Below are 20,672 nucleotides of genomic sequence, written 5' to 3' on the forward strand. Positions count from 1 at the left end.
GTGTAATGTTCACATGTGTTTAGAATTAATTAGCTCACCTTTAATACAATACAGTTGTCATCTGTCCGAATTGCTCCAGCTCTACACATGTAAGTTAAACTGGAATAAGATGGCAGAGAGTAAATTTCTGCTTGTGTTTTAAAGCTCTAAAAGAAAAACTCCCCACCTTTAAGATCTTATGGGTAAAAAAAATAAGACAGCTATTCTTATTTATCTTGAGGGAGAAGGTTTTCACATTACCTTATATGAGGGTCTACCAATTCAAAAACAACTGATAGATCTAGACAGTAAGCCAGATATTTTTCAAAAATACACGCAAAATTGTTTTAAAAATAAAGGATAAGAGGATAAGCTTTGAAGCTAGGTGCTGGACACATTGGAGTTCCTTACGCTTGTCTCTATACTGTTTTGTTAAAATTTTCCATAATATAAAGGGGAAAGAGTTAAAAGTAAATATAAAGTTAACAGTGTCTAAGATTAAATGAAGTTGGGATATTTTAACTCCAAGAAAGGTAGTGTAAGTATCACAGAAGAAGCACTTAACTTGTCACAGAGCTAGCTATCAGAAATTAACTACTAACTCTTCAGAGCTTGCCAGCAATGGTTTTGAGAACTGGGTCAATGATTTGGTTCTACTGAAAAACAATTTACCTTCACCATTATATCTGGCTTTGAATAAGAATAAAATTACTTGGTCCTCCCTAAGTAGGTACTGAACACTGAGCACTTCAGAAACTTAAATTAATGAATTTCCTTTTTGAATTAGATTCCTTTAGTAAGCTGAGGGGGCAGGGGAAGGACTAAAACACTCAATATCCTGGCTTCTACAGAAAGCTATTAAAAAAAAAAATCAATAAAATTTTTACTTAGATTGTTGAGGACTGAATTGTTTATCTTAAGACTTGTTACCCACATTGTTTTTTGAAACCAGTTCCATGAGAGAATTCACCTTACAAATAAAGAGGCAAATGCTCAATTGCGAAGACAAAAAACACGCAAAAATACAAAATAGTATACTCATATTAAAAAAAAACAAAAAATTCACGATCCTTTAGTATTTTACTGAAAATTCCTTACTCTCACCAAAATACTACAGAGCCACAAATTCTTAAATACTGGAACTAAACAATTAAGCAAAGAATAGGTGCTCAACCTATTAACGTATTGATAATTACAGAACTGACATGTACTTAATACTTATATGAGCCAGGACATGTGCTAATAATAAGAACTTGACTACCTTATAAACTGTGACATCTCTATGAGAATTTTATGCTTTGTTTTTCTAAACTTGAGGAAGCCATATTTTATGAAATCATGCCTTGGTTATCAACCTCAACTAATTCTCACTCCATATTTTCACATCTTTATATTTTCTTGTCTTAATCCTTACCATAAATCTGTTAGTTAAATCTGATCTAATTCTGTCTTATTTCAACTGAAATAAGGAGAATGAAACAAAGTAATTTGCTTGAATGAAACAAAGTAATTTTCTGTAGACAGTCTTAGCCATTAATTAAATGAGTGTTGCTGCTCTGCATGCTACTAGTAGTAAGCGGAGTAAAAAAATTCATGCCCATTTAATAAAATGTGAGACAATCCCATGACTTGCAAATTCTAAAATCCTGAAAGAAGATAGGGACTGGAAGTGAGCTAATTAGGCTGTTCAAAAATACTCTTAACATATTGATAAAGCACTGTCATTCTTCCCACACTATCTTGATTTTTTACCATTTTGCTGATGTGAGCTGCATCTCAATAGGTTTATCCCTCTGCAACATCTTCACAAAAATTTGTGGTAATAATTCTCCATCAACCAAAACTAGAAATAAAGCAAAGAACAAGAATTAAGGAATTCTTTAAATCTACAAAGTTCACAAATTAAATCATGTAGATGCCATTCAAAGTTCCAGCCTACCATTTACCAGGGTCATCGATACCTGGGGGTTTTCAAAAGCTAAAACTGAGAAGCATTTCAGTGCTTGCATTCGAACCTGTAACAATAAATAAACAAAAAAAATGCATTTATGCATTTTAAATGTCTCAGAATCTAAACTCTTCTGAAAAAACAAAATACTAAAAGAAGGCCTCAAGGGAATAAAAATAACACCTGTATATCTGAAGAGTAGAGAAAGTTAAAAGCTGAAATCAATTTTGAATGAAAAGAACAGGAAAAAGTGGCAACTAAAATTCAGATAAATTCCTAATCAAATTTAAAAGAACAATGTACAAAACCCGATGTTAGTAAGACAAAGAAAACTTAATAACAATTAATCACCAACTGCCTTTCAAGTAGGGTACTTCTTCCCAAACTACAAACCAGAGAACTGAAGAAAAGACGAGAAACTAGGAACAAATGAAAAAAAAGTGTGCTCTTACAGTCATATACGGGATGGGGTTGGGGCAAAGAGAACAGAAGGAGAGGAAACAAAATTACAGTAAAAATTTGAAAAGGACTAAACTAATTTCGTTTTTAAAACACCCATGAATTGTGCTACTATTCCTCATAACTAGATTACTGAGGCCAAACTCTTGACCACATAACGGCATATTTTACAATTTGTAGGTGCTCCTATGAGAGCTATTATTTTTCACTCTTTCTGTTCAGTTTTCATCAGTCTCATCCTCACTTCCAAGCCTGAGTTCACATGTGATGTTTTTGTGTGCAACTCGAGATTGGCAGGCTGGGCAGCTGAAGTGTGGGGAAGCCCTGTCCCTCACTTTGGCAACGACCTGCTGCCCTAGCATGTGCACACCTAAAATGTGGGACATAAAATATGTCAGTGATACTGACAATGGAGCAAATGTTACAAAAAGCAATGTCACCAAAACCTTTTTCCTTCCACAACCCATAATCTGTTACAGTAGATAAGGAAGCTTGGTGCAGAAAAGACAAGAAAGAAAAGGAGGGAGAATTGAGGGAGTTAAAGAAGACAAAGAGGAGGGGCAGTGAGTAGCCACCCCAGCAATCGTTTCTTCGTGTGCCAGTGCTGACTGCTTCCTGCCTGTATGTGGCACAGGGCAGAGGAAGCAGCTCTCCCCCTGGCTCTGATTAATTTCAAGCCGGGTCCATTCCCCATTCCTATCCTTGTGAGTGCTTCACCAGGATCAAACTTTGGATCTCTCAAGTAGAAAGAACATAGGTAGTAGCAGGCTGCAATACAGCCAAGCACCAAAAAAAGAGCAGATCAGAATCAGTGCAAGAGGACAGAAGACAAGAAGGACTACTGCTCTCTCTGCTCTACTCTACAACAAACTCCTGGCATACCAGCACTAATGTGACACAATTAGGACAATGCCCCATTATTTGCTATAACTTACTAGTTGGACAACAATGAAGTGACACAAGTTTTAACGTAACGTTTGATTATATAACGTGATGCTGTTTACCTATATATAAAAGAGAGTGAAGAAAATTTAATTAGCAAGTCTGAAAACCTTTGACTTTTTAACCTAAAATACAAAACGGAACACATTTTAAATGTTGATATATATGTGGGTATACGCTGTAAGTTTGAGTCACTGTGGCTCAATCAAAGTCCTTTCTGACACAGCAAGCCACTGTTTCCACACACTTCAAGGCAACACCTCATGTGTGGCTTTGGCACTGACATCACAGCAGAGAAAACTGTAAAAATCAATAGCAAATCAAGTCACAACCATATTCTGAATAAAATGCAAAGGCAAGGGTGGCTTTTAAAATTTTTTAAAGAGGATGCTGTAGTATAACAATGCCCCATAACATTTTATTGATAAAATGTTATTCTTGGTCACAATATCTATCAAAGCACCAATAAAATAGATGGGCCTTCTAGATGAAGACTCTAGAAACCAAAAGTAAAGTATAAAAATCTGGCCATAATTTTTAACATCTTACTTTGTAAGATACTGAGGTTAGTAGGTGAGCAATATTCTGAACTGCACCATGGTTAAACAAAATTGTTTGATGATCTGGACCCTGTAAGAGAAGAGAATTAACAGTACATTAAAAAGAGTAATGATTCATTCCAACAAAACATTTACTTAAATGTAGAAAAGCACATCCGCTACAATGCAGAATTCTCAACTACCCTTCTCTTGCATTAATCCATCCTAACAAGGCAGAGTAGACAAGGGGCTGCCATTTCTTATGTCATCCCAGTTCTGTAGAACTGCTGCTTCCTTACCCACCACCCCCGCCCCCGCCCCAAATAATGAAGGGGACAAAGAAGCTACCCTGATAGGCACACGCTGTTTGCAGTTATTAAATAACACACCATCAGGGCAACAGAATCACTGTCAATTCTACATTTCATGTGCACAACCTTCCACTATGTCCACTGAAAATAGTGGTAATCATTCTTACAACTTTAGACTGATGAGCTCATCAGAGGAACTCTAAAACTAATTAAGTGCATGGAGAACTGGACCAAAGCTTAACTCATCTCAATACATCAGGAAAGTTTGAGTAATGGATGGTGGAAAACTAAACACTCCGTACTGAGAAGTGCAAGTGTTTTGGTTTCTGTTTCTATCTGATTTCTTTTTAAATTTTTTTAATGTTTATTTATTTTTGAAAGTGACAGAGACAGAGAAAGAGGGAGACCCAGAATCCAAAGCAGGCTCAAGCCTCTGAGCTGTCAGCACAGAGCCTGACATGGGGCTCAAACCCACAAACCATGAGATCATGACCTGAGCCAAAGTCGGCCACTTAATCGACTGAGCCACCCAGGCACCCCTATATCATTTCTCTTCTTAAATCATCATTTCTTAGCACAGGAAGGTGAAGAAATGGGAAAATTCGGGGGTTTTATTTTTCATCAACAATCTTCTACCAAGCAGTTTACTGAAGATCTTCAAAGTGACAGAAGCTAAAGGTTTATGCAGGGCTTTGAGGGTGCCACAGCTCTTATGTGCTGATTTTAATTTTTTAATTTTTCAAAATTTATTTTATTATTATTTTTTAATGTTTATTTGAGAGACAGAGAAAGACTGAGCATGAGTGGGGGAGGGGCAGAGAGACAAAGGGAGACACAAACTCCAAAGCAGGCTCTAGGCTCTGAGCTGTCAGCACAGAGCCTGACGCGGGGCTCAAACCCACAAACCCTGAGATCATGACCTAAGCTGAAATCGGCCGCTTAACCAACTGAACCACCCAGGTGCCCCTAATTTATAATTTTTTTTAAGTTTAAGTAATCTCTATACCCAGTGTGGGGCTTGAATTTACAATCCAGAGCTCAAGAGTTACATGCTCTAACAACTGAGCCAGCCAGGCACCCCTCCTATGCATTGATTTTATGTACCACCCACCCATTCAATAATGAAGTCAAAGCAAGGATAAGGATGCTACTTCATGCTTATCATTATTCAGAAAAGAAAAACACAGCAGGGAAACTTGGCTTTCCCTGGACTCACCAAAGGAAACCAGTTGCTAGTCTAGAAAAAACTCTGAAGCCAATTTTTCCAACCCACTCTTTAGCCAAGTAACAACTATCCTGTAGATGCTCATTCTTTCATGGACCAAAGCATCCATCATATGAAGTGGGGAGATTAATACTCACTGTCCTAAATCACAAAACACCCATATTCTATTTTATAGGTAATAATTCTATTAAAAGAGCACTTTAAAAAACAAAAAAACTTCAGTCATTTCTCTCTTAATTTCTATACATTTTCTAACTTCTCCTAATTTCTGATTATTAATTGATACATAATGTCCACACTTCATTCAGGCAAACCCACGTTACATATATTAGGTACTTTCTAATGTCTCACTATTAAAAACAATGCTTTATCGAACTTTTTTTCTAATGTTTATTCATTTTTGAGAGACAGATAGCAGGGGAGCGGCACAGAGGGAGGGAGAAGCAGCTGTTGGCACAGAGCCCTACGCGGAGCTCAAACTCATGAACCATGAGATCATGACCTGACCCGAATTCAGAAGCTCAACTGACTAAGCCACCCAGGTGCCCCCATGCACATTCTTTCTAAGAGCTAGTTCATGTATGCAATATCTGTACTGATGAAGCCATATTATGAAAAAGATGAAGCACAATGCAATTTACTTAACATAACTGGTCCCTGCTGCCTACAAGACATAGTTTTTAAAATCCTTCAATTTCTTTGCTCCAAGGATAGCAGCAAATAATGATGACAAAAGCAGCTCTTCCTCCTCTGTGCTTGTACATAGGATTGTGTAAAAATAATTACAAGGAAGCAATTAGTGACGGAACCAACTAGAGACAGAGCTTTCATTTGTTTCTTATCAAGTCTCTCTTGATCAACCTGGGCTAGTGAGGCAACATCCACAGGGTGGGAAGCAAATAAGTCACTAAGTTTTTAAGCTCCAAAAGACAGGTCTCAGAAGTTTCGGAGTAACCTGTTTGAGAGTGACAATAATTTAGTTCCAATTCATTTTACTAGCCCTTTTTCGCTCCTTAATAAATCAGGGAGAGAATTTCAAAGATATAATTAGGATTAGCTCATAAGACAAATGCTTTAATTATCCCTTTTTCTGTCTCCCCCTCCCCCAAAGTATGTAAATGTATTTAATATTGAGACCAGTACAGCTGACCCGTGAACAGTGGATTTGAACTGTGCGGATCCACTTCTATGTGGATTTTTTCAATACACACAGCACAGTACCATAAATGTATTTTCTCTTCATGATTTTCCTTATAACATTTTATTTGTTCTAGCTTACTTTATTATAAGAATACAGTATATAATACATATAAAACACAAAATATTGTAAGAAAACAGTATATAGTACATACAACACAAAATACTCAACTGCTTATCAGAAAGTCTTCCAGTCAATAGTAGGCTATCAGCAAAGTTTTAGGACGTCAAAGGGTATATGCCAATTTTTGACTGAGCAGGGTTTGGCACCCCTGACCCTTGCACTGTCCAAGGGTCAACTGTATATTCAAATTTGTAAGTCTTAAGTCTATAAACTAAACAACACGAAAGTAAAAGGTTTTTATAGTTAATGACTATACAGAGATCATTAAATCAATTATTTTCAAAGATTCACATTACTAATCAGTAGAAAAATTAACATTTTATTTTGGGCTAATTATCACTGGGTTTATAAATGCTATTACGTTTCCTAAAGTCTAGTTGTATCTCAGAACACTTAAATTTGGTCCTTTAATTACAGTGGCAAATGCTAATTATTATTAGCATATCAGCTAAAAGAAAGCTGAGTTAAGGTGATTTTCTCTGATAACATATTCAGTTCTGTCAGTGGCATGAGGATGCTGAGTGTAAGTTCTTTCCAGCAAAAGAACCAGTGATTTAATGGTATTCTTTCATCCACGATTTCAGCTAAAAAAGCACTGAGAAGTTTTAGATGAGCAAGCCTAAAAGGACTTAAAAGTTTCTGATGAGTCATTCTAAAAGCTATTGGAGGGGCGCCTGGGTAGCTCAGTTGGTTAAGCATCTGATTTTGGCTCAGGTCACGATCACACGATCACAGTTCATGAGTTTGAGCCTGGCAGGGCAGAGCCTGCTTGGGATTCTTGCTCTCTCCTCTTTCTCTGCCCCTCTCCTACTTGCACTTTCTCTCCCTTTCTCTCTCATAAAATTAACGAACATACTTAAAAAAAATAAGATAAATAAAAGCTATTTGGGTAACTTCTGGAATGGGATTATTCACACTTCTCACGATGTAACAGTCATTTGACATGTAGTAGTTACACCCCCAGGTCCAACTTTCAGTGCCCCTTTGGGATTACTGTGGTTATAACTAGTAGATGCTGTGCTCTCAAGCACTCATCGCAGAAAGATTTTTAACAAGGCACAGGAGTTCTGGAGTATCCTTCTTTACCTATCTTCTCCGGCTGGCTAGAAGACTTCATTTCACTGTTGGAAAATTCTACACCTTGTTGAGTTCAGCTCCTTTTTAGCAAATGAATTGCAACAAAATTGTCATTTTTCTCAAAGGCTATCTTTGCTCACCTCAAGAGATTAAAGGAGTGTTTGATATCCCTGGTCCTACGAGTTAGCTTACACACTGTCAAATCAATCTGAAAAGTAAACTTCAAAGACTTTGATAAAATTCTTAAATTCTAAATGTCTTAAATAGAACTGAATAAGCTGTGAAAGTCAGCTAAGATTTGGGGATGGGAAGTGGTTAAACAAACAATAATGATACTTTTTGTGGAACCAAGTGATTTAATTTTCATTTCTTTGGGAAACTGATCTAAAATAGCATAGATCCATGATCTTCCTAATTTCATATGTTGGTGTTCACTTCTCTTTCCTATATTTCCTATAGTTTCCCAAACTCCTTACTTTGTCTTTGTATTATAAATATAGGTAGGTGAGTAATGCTGTCCTGAAAAACTTATAGAATCATCAGGCAACAAAAAATTATTTGTTTAGAAATTAGCAAATGTGTAGAAATTATGAAAGTTCCAAATAGATAATCACCCATGGCTATCAAAAGAGTACACTCAGTATATAAACTAGTAAGCAAAATAAGTAGCACTTTATGACACTGTTAAGTTTAGGTTCAGGCCCTTTTAGGAACAGAAATTTCTCTCAACAATTACCACAGAAGAATCTCCCACTTCTCCGCATAGGAAGGACATCACTTAAAACAATTTCCAACAATGAGAGTATGGGGAAATAGTCATGATCACATACTACTGGTAGGAGTATAAAATGGTACAACCCCAAAACAAGACAGTAAATATATGGTAAAATTACAAATGCACACACTTTGACTCAGCAATTCCGGTTCTTATAAAATGCTTTACACAAGTTATTTCTGCAGCATTGCTTTGTGATAATGTAAGACTGGAAACAAGGCAAATGTCCAACAATAGATAACTGGTTAAACAAATTATTGTATGTAATATATAGTGTATACAATATAATTATTGTATATAGTATTTTACTATATTGGACATACTATATACAATACTACATATATATACACAGTATATATATATATATAGTATTGTACACTATATATACACACACTATATATACATACATATATACATATATGTACATATACACACTATATACATACATACATATACACGCTATATATACATACATATATACATATATGTACATATATACACTATATACATACATACATATATACACACATATATACACACACACATACATATATATACACACAGTATATATACACACATATATATATACAGTATATATATACTATATATATACACACTATATACATATAAACTGTGTGTATATATATATAGTGTGTATATATATATGTAGTATTGTATACAGTGTATATTGCATATAGTAAAATACTACACTACTATTGGAAAAAAAATGAGGGAGCTCCTTATGTGCTGACATGGGGTAAGTTTTAAGTTAAGAAAAATGCAAGGTGCAGAACAGTATGTATGCAATGCTACCATCTGTGTCCCAAAAGGGAAAGAAGAGATATATACATAGGTCTGCTTATATATGTATGTTATCTCTGGGAGGATACACAAGGATGGCACGTCTTCTGAGACCATTTAAGATTTTACACTACAGAGAACATTTATTCTGGTTCTTACTTTACAGCAGTGTGAGAAGATCTGACAGATGTACTCCTGGGTGTAGCGGGACCTGCTGAGCAGCGCCATGAGATGTGGGATCACCGTGGCATCCTGCAGTCAAAGGAAAAGAGAGCACGGTAACAAGAAACTTAGGCATTGTGAATACACCTAACCAATTATTTCCATGAGCAGGTACATATGCAAGCTTCTTAGCTTAATCAATCAAGTCTCTTTAAGGAACACAGCAAAACAAAAACAACACAGTCCCCAAAACTGTTCAGGTAAAGGACAAGGAGAGGGGCTTCAATATTCATCCTCAACAACAAAATACAAGAATGGGAAATTCTCAATTTCTCTCCAATAAACAGCCTACATCCCCACAATAAAACAAAATCATTTCAAAAGACTTGACAGAAATCTGTTCTGAAACCAAAATGTGAATAAGATATACAATAATAAATAGCCTATAAGGAGGAAATATATAAAAATAACAAGCGACAGTTTTGATCTCTGAGATGTTGCAGTCAGTATCAGTAACTAGCAAGAATCAGTATCAGTAACTAGTAAGAATTATGATGACTGTAGTTAGCTAATTTCAATCTTCACAAGACAATTTATAAAATATCAACTTCTCACTTAGAGCATGTTCTCTGCCTACTGCTGACACTTAGCAAGATACATGATGGAGCAGTGGAAGAGAGGAGAATCTGCCCAAACTGCTGCAGGGCTCTCCAAGAATCTCTTTTTTCTTAGGGTGCAAAGGCAATTAAAAGTTGAAAGGTATTTGGACTGAACCACAGATGGAAAAAGAGACTTAGCTCAAGCCTCCTAGTCAATGTTGTCATGAGTCCTGGAGCTATATATCCCAAACATGAATGTGCATGCAAAATCCCAGGGGATATTCAGTATGTGCAGATTCTGATTCTGTAGGTTTGGAGTAGCATCTAAGCTCTCAGATGCAGCTGATGCTGCTGGTCCATAGACCACACTTTGACAAAAGACAACAGAGGGCAAAGAAGGCAACTTAAGAGTACCATGCTGGGGGACACCTGGGTGGCTCAGTAGGTTAAGTGTCCGACTTTGGCTCAGGTCATGATCTCATGGCTCACGGGTTTCAGCCCCTCATTAGGCTCTGTGCTGACAGCTCAGAGCCTGAAGCCTACTTCAGATTCTGTGTTTCCCTCTCTCTCTGTCCCTCCCCCACTAGCACTCTCTCAAAAATGAGTAAAAACGTTAAAAAAAACCTTTTTTTTTTTTTTTTTTAAAGAGTATGTTGGCATGTTGGGATGAACAAGATTTGGGGTTTCCCTTAGAAAGAAAAAGAATGCCCAAGATATATAACAGCTAAGTAGGAAAATAGAAGGCTGCTGATTTCCTATAAGTAGAATCTTTCCCTTGGCTTGTTAGTATAATCCTCTATATTATCATAAGCAGTTTAAAAACAAAATGAAAAATTTAGAAAACTTCAAAGAAAATCACAGAAAGAAAAGGAAGAGAGAAGATGAGAATGTCAAGCACATGTCTGTTTTTATGGGGGTGGGGGTGGGGGCAATGGTTACATTGATAGAAGACAGGGAAACAAGTAGCAGCTAAGAAAACAGGCAATTGAAAGGATGATACAAAAGCTTCTCTTAAGCTCCTGAAACTACTTCCACCTCCTTTCTTTCCTCCATTGCTCGCTCATCCTGCAGTTTTCCTGTTACACCTGCCTCCTTTCTGCCAATTGTCTCACAGATCTGCAATTTATAGTTGATTAAACAAAGCAAAGAACAGTTGCATAATTTGCCCAAAGGCACACATCTGACAAAAAGGATTTCAAACTAGACATCCTGTCCTCTTCTAAGTGGACTGCCTTGTTTTTCAGTCTACTGCCTGAGTTGCTATGCCTGCTCGCTCTATACAATCCAAATCACAGACACCAATAAATTAAACTAAAACACTGTCATTATCCTATGCAACACTTTTCACAGACTCACGTTGTCTCTGAGGCATAAAACTGAGATGTTTCATAATTTAGACATTCTCACTGTGAAAGCCACTTAATGTCCCTGAGCCTAATTGTTCTTATGTAAAAGTTAAGTTGGTATAAACCAGTTTTCCAAATTATGTACCATGATCCATTAGTGGGTCATAAAATCATTTTGGAAAATGAGGAGGAAGGAGTTAAAACTGCTGGCCAGGATCAATTCCTCACTGTTACCGGGAATGTAGAGAAACTTATAGGGTAAAGAAGACAAGTGATTGGTTTAATCTCTTTGTAAACATCAAAATAGGACCTTCAGGGAAACTGACATTTATTAGGAGGAGAGTTCTTCTCTGTATAAAGCTTTGTGGAGGATGTCCCCAATTTAGGACAGCTTAAAGCATAAATCATTAGTTCTCAAAGAGTGGTCCATGGACCAGCAGCCTCTGAGCTACCTGGAAACTTGTTAGAAAAGCAAATTCTCAGGCCCTACCCCAGACTCACTGAATCAGAAAGTCGGGCAGTAGGTTCCAGCAATCTGTGCTTAATAAACCCGCCAGGTAATCATGGTCTATGCTCGAGTCTAAGAACTGTTGTACTGAACAGTATCGATCTATGAAGAATAGCTCCCTGAAGAATACTATACAAATTCCTGATGTGTAAAATTGAGATGTTGCATAATTTAGAGCTTCCCTGCTGTGTGAAGTGACCCATGAACCTCACTTACAGACCTTATGCATCATTATGGGCCAAAGGAGCATGTGTCCAATGTGGGGAGGATGGACTATAGAGACTCATGACATTCCATCCTCCCCCTGCTTGCTATGCCTATGCCTCTTGATTGCTTATATTCTTGAAATATTCGTAAAATGTGATTCTAGATAAGAACAGTAATGTGTCCTGACACTGATTCTTTGTGTTGGCTCAGAGAAACACAACCAGTGTATTTTTAAGAACAAGAAAGGTTAGAATAGAAACCAGAGGGCATCACATTTATAGAATTGTTTTGTGAAGACTGTCACAGGAATATTCTTTCTGTCTTCACCAACCCCCGCACCGCCCTGCATCCCCTTTCTCTCCCTCTCCCTGTCTCTGTCTCTGTCTCTCTCTCTCTCTCTCACACACAGTGTGGCAATGGAAAATGTATTTCTTATCATGGATTATAGGTCAGAGAGTTTGAAAAATATTGGCCTGGATAATGTTCGTTAAGAAGTCTTATGTAATCAATAAATAAACGCCCCCTAATAATCCCTGAGGTTTTTGAAATCTATTGAATGACTCTAAAGATCTCCAGATTCTCTCACACATGTTCTGATTCTAGCCTGGCAAACAAGCCTCCTATAGGCTGGTTCTGGGTCACCTCTCCAGTTGAAACTAACACTGATGACTTTCCCACATTAGACTACTCTGCCCACCGCCCTGCATATTCTTACACAGATCTTTCCTAGAATGGCCTCTTTCCTCTCCACTTCTCTAAATCTTATCCGTTATTCAAGATCCAGGTCAAATTCTCTGTAAAGCTGACTCTGCTGGATTTAACCTAGAGTAAGTACATTAAATATATTGTCTTTAATTTGGTATTAGGAGATCAAAATGGGTTTTTTAAACAGCTTATAAATTCCTCAAGGTCTGATACTATCTTCCACTTCTTTAAAAGATCTAGAACATCTGATATCTGCCTACTGGCAAACACTGACATACTTGAGATTTTCCCATAACATAATTATGATGACTTTTGAGATGCCGAATAAAGCAGAAGTAGGTTGTTAGTGAAAGCTAACTGATGATTCAAACACTTCTACAACTCACTGTATACAGTAGCTCCTCTGGAGTGACGGGACTGGTGAAGATGGTGCGCAGGCACCGGAGGCAAGCTTCAATGAACTTCAGGTCTGGAGACAGTAGTCCTGTCAATAGAAGAGACATGTGAGACTCCTTTCAATCCGTATTTTAAACACTGCAAATTGATTCTAATTTTTACTTGTACAAAAATGACTTCCTTACATACCTTGCAGTAAGGCAGGGATAATATGGCAATCTAGAAGAGACTTGACGTTGTTTTCAGTACCCATAGCAAGACTCCCCAATACCACTGCACATTCAGTTTTCAACTCTGTGCTTGAGGTTTCTTGCTGAAGCAAGTACAATAATCTAAAAAGAAGGAATTTGACAAACAGAGGAGACTAAAAAAAATTAAACACAAGTAAATTAGCTAAAAGTAATGTGACAGAAAAATGCTACCAATACATCCCACATACTAAAAGTATGGTTGGTGAGCTTATAGAAGGCTAGGAAATGGTCATTTGTTTATATCAATTACTAACTTAATAAAGGAATATTTGGGTAAAAAATCAAGAAGAGAGTTTATTCATTTTGAGCCAAAGAACTATTACATACAATCTTAGAATTTATCAGAACTATTATTCTGAAATTTGTCCACAAGTAGACAGAGCAGCACCACAGTCCATGTTATCTTCCACTCCAGGATATGAAGACTCTGGACAGTCAAAGCCAAGTGCTGTCAGATCTCAAATTCAGACTAGAAAGGGACCTGGACTATCCAGAGGTATAGTTCAGAGATCACAGAGGTTTAGCCAGAAGAAATAATCAGAGTCCTTGTGCAACTCTTCAAGCAAGGAAAACTCTTCTTTCCCCAGTTCTCCCATTTGGGAAACCAGGAGATCCTCTCATTTCTACCCCAGCCCTGCCTGTGAAGCAAATATTCCCTAAACTCTAATCATCCACCACTTACGACCATCTCCTTTATGTTCTACAGTAAAACACACACATTCCTTAAAGTATATTTACATACACTGAACACTAATCCCCTAAGAAAGGCTGCTGAGAGTTTTATGGTTACCACAGTATATATTTGAGGTCAGTTATGATAAAAACAATAAAGCCATCCATCCTGCATCAAAAGACAGATATGAAGAAAAGAAAAAAACAAAGTATTAAAAATTCTGAATAAAAAACTTATAGCCAGTGTACATAAAACTTAGTTCTGAGTACCAAAGGCAAAGAGAAAGTTATACAGTTATCACTGTCTGCCAAAAAGAAGCTTATTTAGTTCATCAGACAAAAGATCAAACTTTCTAAGTTAAAAAACAGCAAATTCTAAAAATTAGAAATTAAAAAAAAAGCAGGATTAAAAATCAAGCAGGAATTTTTGTCAATTTATTTTAAAAAGGTTTTGAGAATCCTAAGAAATTATTATCCAATCATATAAAACTGCCAAAGCTCTCTGAGGAGATAGAGAAGAATCAGGCTGGTATATATTGTCTATCTACCCAACACATCTTTATTATAGGGTCAATGATCTTCCTGAATTTCCAAAAAGTATTAATATATTTGCTTCATATTCCATTCTCTGGTATTTAAAAATTCCTAAAGATATGCTTCATATATTTCAAAGCATTTATTTTAAAAATTAAGAGGCTTTTAAAACAAGATAGACAACATAGAAAAAAGATGGGTCTTACAGAGGAGAATGAGAAACACATCAGAAACTTAGTATGAATAGCAGAAAAGGGGATGATAGCAAACATACCTTGGAACAGCTCCTAAAACAATGAGATTGGCTTTCTGCTTGTTGTTTCCAATTACAGCATTTTTCATGTCTCTGAATTCAGGGGAAGAGAAAAGGGCAAGGGATGTTGAGACCTCACAGAAACATCAATGATCAATTCTTTGCACTTTATCTTTACTATGCAACATCTTGGATTGACAAGTATAAATATCAGTGACAAAGTGAAACCCCGATCCTTTTTCACCTGGAGTACCAAAGGGAAGAACAGAGATAGGTACTGAGTGAACCTGAGGGCTGTAATACAGGAAAGTAGGGGAGTGGGGGAAGTGGGAGATACCCTGAGCACTCATAAAAGACTTCCAATACAAAGAATGTTGAGTTCTTCAGAAAAGGCCCACACATTATATCTAACGTTGCTTCAGGGATCATGATTTTGTTCCTTTCTTTCCTATTTTTCTGACTTCTTTGGGCTGATTGTTTCTTATGGTTCCATTTTATCTCCTTTTATTGTCTTATTAGCTGTGCTTCTTTGAGTTTTGTTTTGTTGCTTTTTAGTGGTTGTCTTACAATTTACAGTATGTATGTTTTAACTTATCACAGTCAGTCTTCAAGGAATATTATCTTATTTCGTTTGTGTTCTAAGAGCCTTGCAGACATATACTTCCATTTTTCCATCCATTCTTTGTGCTATTACTGTCATACGTATTTTTTTAATTGGTTAGAAATAACAATATACTGTTACTATTTTTTTAGTTAAGCAGCCTATTACCTTTCAAAGAGATTAAAAAGTAAGAAAAAAACCCTTTTATTTCCCACATATTCACCCACATTTTTTATTGTAGCTACACTCAGATCTTTACTTCCTCAGGAGTAAAACTCGATTCCACAAGAACAGTATCTCTATGAATGACCAATTGGTTCACAAACACTGACTGGTCCCAAATGACAGGTTGAGAAAAAATAAATAGCTCCATGTAAACAGAGTACTACTAATAAGATGATTAATAAAAAATACCCTCATCAGTCAGTAGTTCTATCTTAATATAAAACACTAGAATGCTAAGTGATTCTACACAGCAGTGGTTCTCAAAGTGGGGAAGAGAGGATTAAAGCCCCATAGGGGCATTTTGGAAGTTAATGAGGGTGTGTGGAAATTTCTGGCCATAGTTTTACAATTAGAAAGTGTTTTTTGTATACTTTTAAAGAAAATGGTATTTTTCAGTATTGCATTTGTCCTGTAAATAAAAAGAAGATTATACTTTTTATTATAAGTTATTTCATTTTGGGAAATCAGACCACCAGCACAGTGTCCACTCACAGTACTAGAGTTATCAATACCATACATCAGTCCACATTTTCAGCTCCTGCACTCACACTGCTGAAGTTTTCTAATGTATTCATGACTAAATGTTTACATATGGAAACATTATAAAGTATCTTAAAATTTTTTTTCACTTATACTATAAGCAGGGAAGGCATTATATTATTTTTGGAGTTATGTATGTGAGGAGTTTTATTATTACTAATTTAATTTCAGGGTAGTACAGGCGTCATTAACAAATATTTATGGGGGGGATCACGTCTGACAGTGTTAAGACCATCAGTATAGAGCCTCAAAGTTCTTAGCTCACCAATTTCTTTCGTATCCCCAATAAGTTCCTCTACATTCTCACACAGTGTCTCTTTTGACTCTTTCTAGGCAACAGAGCTCTAACATATACAGAAATGTTTTGTCAACTTTGAAACTTAGAATCCTAAAAAATTCTATAATTGGTAAACCATGATTTTGTAGAAAAACAGTGGAAAACAGGGAGAAAAAGCTACTTTAAAAAATCAACAAATGTTATAGTCAGCATGTGTTTCCAATACCAACCAAAATCATCGGCATTAAAAACCCTGATAATAATTATAATACCTTTTCTCCTTAATTACCTTCTTCAATTATGGCAGAAAAATACTGCTATGATGCAGTGATGTGCTGAAAGCGGATTCTTGCCACAAGTTTTTGAATGGCATTTTCCCAAGTTTGGAGCCAACCACTGTTGGCCTAGTCTTCCTCCCAGTAGCTCAGTGCCTGAAGGTAGGTCTATTTTTTTTCAGGGCCTTATCTGTTTCTCTCTATAAACCATCATTCAGATCTTCTACATGGTTCACAGGGGAAAAGTAAGAGTATTTTTTCATTTATGGGGACTAAGCTGAATGAAGCTTACTAGGGTTTTAACCAAGTTCTGATAGACAACTATAAAATCATGGGATATCAAAGCCTCACAGAACAAAGCATAGGCTTCTACCTCCTTATGGAGATTTACTTCTCAATCATCAACTTATAGACCCTAACTTAGCAGTTTACCATTTACTTTCGTCTTCTTGCCTTCTCTTAATGTGTTCTGTCTATACTAATGTAGCACATCCATTTGTCCAGCAGATATCTATTGAGAGCCTATTTTTTTGCCAGGTACCATTCTCTATTCTGGAATTCCCAACAGGAACATTTCCCCAGATTTCTCTCCACTCTTCCTAAACTAAGCAGAAATGAGGTGTCCTTACATTACCTTATAAATGTGTTCCAAGTATCTGAAACCTCACAAAAGTAAATGTTTTTATAGACAAAAGCATACCAAACCCCCTCCAAAACCAATTTTCCAGTTCTCTTAATAGTTCACAAAAAAGACATGAAGGAGGTAGCTGGTAGTTACAGAGTAAATGCAGACTGAAGAGAATACAATTACTAAAATGGACCAAGGTCTAAAGAAAATAATTCTTGCTACGGCTTTCGTAAGTAAAATAAATATATCTATGGTACATAATGAAGAGACCTTAACACCCAGCAAATAAATTCTCGTCAGGTGTTAACTATAAAGGGATACTAGAAGATCATTTCTATGAAATAGTTACAACCAAAAGAAATAATCATTAGCATATATACTTATCTGTAGCAGATCTAAATATGGTATAAGATTAAATCTCAGAGCCAGCCAGAGTGTAGCTATTTTCTCTCTCTTCTCCTTATCCCCCCTCTCACACCTTCCTGTGGCTAACTTTACTCATCTTTCAGGTCTGATCATAGATATTCATGTCACTTCTTCCAGGAAGCTTGCCCTGACAACTCCCAGGTCTGGGTTAGGTGTCCCTGCTAGCTACCCTCTATCATAGCACATTCATTATTTTGTTAGGATAGAGGTCTATTTCCTCTTGGGAGGCAAGAAAGCTAGTATGACCTGAAAATATCAGAGAGGTTACTATCAATGGATCACAAAATGCACCACAGAGAAATCCAGATTTCTGTAAAATGCAAACTCACAACTATCATCCAAGATGGGAGCACAAAAAAATTATGCAAAACCTATATACTGCCTTGAAGTTTACAAAGCATTCCATATCTATTATTTTATTTAATCTTCATCACAATCTTGAGTAATATTAACCCCATTTTACTGATGAGGAAGCTAAGAATCGGTTTGGGGCTTTTCTCAGAGCTCCACATTAAATGATAGAGCCAGTCTCAATCAATGTCTTTTATGTCAAGTGTTTTTTCCTTTACCTCCAGCATATCAGGCAATCAGAACAAACTGATCAAAAAGAAGTCAGCTAATGTATTTCCTTTTTCCTCCCGTGTTTCAATTTCACATTTTATACAAGATAAAAGCATTTCTCATTTTAAAGATATCCTTTTCCCAGTAGATCAAAGGAATATATCTCATATATACCAACTTTTTAAAAAATGTTTATTTTTGAGAGAGAAAGAGAAAGTGTGTGCATGCCCAAGCAGTGGAGGGACACAGAGAGAGGGAGATAGAGAATCCCAAGCAAGCTCTGTGCTGATAGCACAGAGGGGGCTCGAATTCATGAACTGTGAGATCATGACCTGAGCTGAAATCAAGAGTTGGACGCTTAACTGAGCCACCCAGGCGGCTCTCATTATCTACCAACTTTTAATACTCAAAGGAAAAAATGCCCTACTTATATACTACTGAAATTCAACAATTAAATTTTGAGCTCAGCACTGTGTTAGGCTCTACAAAGAATACGAAAGCATCACATAATGGGATGTTTGAAGAGTTTACAATCTTCGTGGGGAGATAAAAACAACACTAACAATGTAAAGCAGTGCTATATTATAAATCAAGTGCTTATAGGCCTGAGATAAATAGATGATCAGACAAGCTTACCAGGTTTTTAGGCAATGGCAGGAACTAAATGAACCTCAGAAAACGGCCAGGATTTAGATAGTGAATGGGAAGGGCAAATGGAAAAGCCATTCATAGAAGACCATATTGGAAATGAACACATCATATTTCTAGGGCAGGACCAGGAGCCTAGATTAAAAAGAAGTGTCCCTTTAAAGTGGGAATACTAAGCAGAACATAAAGAAAAGTGATAGGGAGAAGAGACAAACTAAAGAGGGATAGATTAAGGAGCAATCAAGTTTCCAACAGAAAAAGCGTATCAAGGAAGCAGTGACTAAGGAAGGTAAGCTGAATGTGGATTGGATGGGAATGCAGATAATACTAGAGTCAAGAAAGGGAACTAAACGGCTGATGCCCTTCCTCTGTGGTCCCATAACTACTACCCTGTACTTATGATTACCACAGCATTCACTAACCAAACTATAGTGGACTGTCTATTTAGCTATCTGACTCCTTCACTAGACTTCTGGATCTTCCAGAGCAATGACTTTATTATTTATTTGTACACACTCTCACCCTATCACAATGCCTAGCACATGGTAGGCACTCAGTAAACGTTTGCTGAAGGAATTACACAATCCTTCCAGGTATCAGGTTATGTGAGACTAAGATGGCAGCCACGAGAATCATTAATACAGAGCACATTCTGAAGAAGCAGTTAATAAGATGATTTGATGGGTACAGGAAATCGGATATATATCTCAAGTGACTACTTCAAGTCTGAGTTCCTGGATGCAGAGAACAGTAGGAAGCTTGGAAAATAAGTCCCTTAACAAGACAAAGATCTATCTTGATTTTGGACACAATGAATTATCTTTGAGGTGAGACAAAAAATATCCAGGTAGGAAGCTAAAAGGTAAGCCTTGGGAATATCCCACTCTTTGAAGATGGGAGAAGAAGCCAATATTAAGATGTTACAAAAATGCATCTGTTAGGGTATGTTCTTAGCTAAAATCTACCTAGAATCTCTTATTTGCCCGCCAATAAATGGACTCAAGAAGCATCTACTTTTACGTGGAGGTTAACCTTTCTACTTCCTTTCTTTAGTCTGAAAGAGATTAATTTTCAGTGTGGAATAGAAAAAGGTTTAAATATTAAACCAATATGTACAGTGCCTACCAGAACTTCTGTCTAAATTAGAATATTAGGATAGTGATCAAAACCAAGAGAGAAAGTAAACACTGCACTTTGCAGTTAAACAATAAGAAAAATTTTTTAAAAGAACTGGGATCTAGACCTGCTGGGGAAAGTTTTAGTCAATCGGTCAAAACAGTGTAACAGCCAAAACAGCATAAATTTTAAATGAAAACCTAATACCTAAAAACAGAAAATTATCTTTAAAATCATTGAAGGCTGAAACCACAAGCTAAGGATCAAGTATATCATTTTCATTTTGAACCAGTATTACTTTTCACTTACCTGAAGAAGCTCCTGTTTGGAATATTGTACACTCAATTCTTGGTCTAACTGGTATG

General features: G+C 36.6%; 1 protein-coding gene across 3 annotated transcripts in view; it reads right to left on the minus strand.

Moving 5' to 3' along the window:
* The window catches only part of ARMC8 (armadillo repeat containing 8), a 106,292-nt gene that overhangs the window by 51,046 nt on the left and 34,574 nt on the right, over nucleotides 1-20,672 (minus strand). For 2 of the 3 annotated variants that reach the window (XM_078432310.2, XM_078432308.2), the window contains 8 exons: nucleotides 15,032-15,103; nucleotides 13,490-13,632; nucleotides 13,291-13,388; nucleotides 9,537-9,629; nucleotides 3,878-3,958; nucleotides 1,919-1,994; nucleotides 1,732-1,822; nucleotides 39-99 (listed from right to left, as the gene is read on the minus strand). In XM_078432310.2, coding sequence (XP_078288436.1) covers nucleotides 39-99; nucleotides 1,732-1,822; nucleotides 1,919-1,994; nucleotides 3,878-3,958; nucleotides 9,537-9,629; nucleotides 13,291-13,388; nucleotides 13,490-13,632; nucleotides 15,032-15,099 — 711 coding nt within the window. In that variant the 5' untranslated portion in view covers nucleotides 15,100-15,103. Of the gene's footprint in view, nucleotides 1-38; nucleotides 100-1,731; nucleotides 1,823-1,918; nucleotides 1,995-3,877; nucleotides 3,959-9,536; nucleotides 9,630-13,290; nucleotides 13,389-13,489; nucleotides 13,665-15,031; nucleotides 15,104-20,672 lie in introns of all 3 variants that reach the window. The other variant, XM_078432309.2, reaches the window with a different exon arrangement.

The sequence above is a fragment of the Panthera onca genome, chromosome C2 (genome assembly GCF_046562875.1).
Source record: "Panthera onca isolate mPanOnc1 chromosome C2, mPanOnc1 haplotype 2, whole genome shotgun sequence".
Taxonomy (NCBI): Eukaryota; Metazoa; Chordata; class Mammalia; order Carnivora; family Felidae; genus Panthera; species Panthera onca.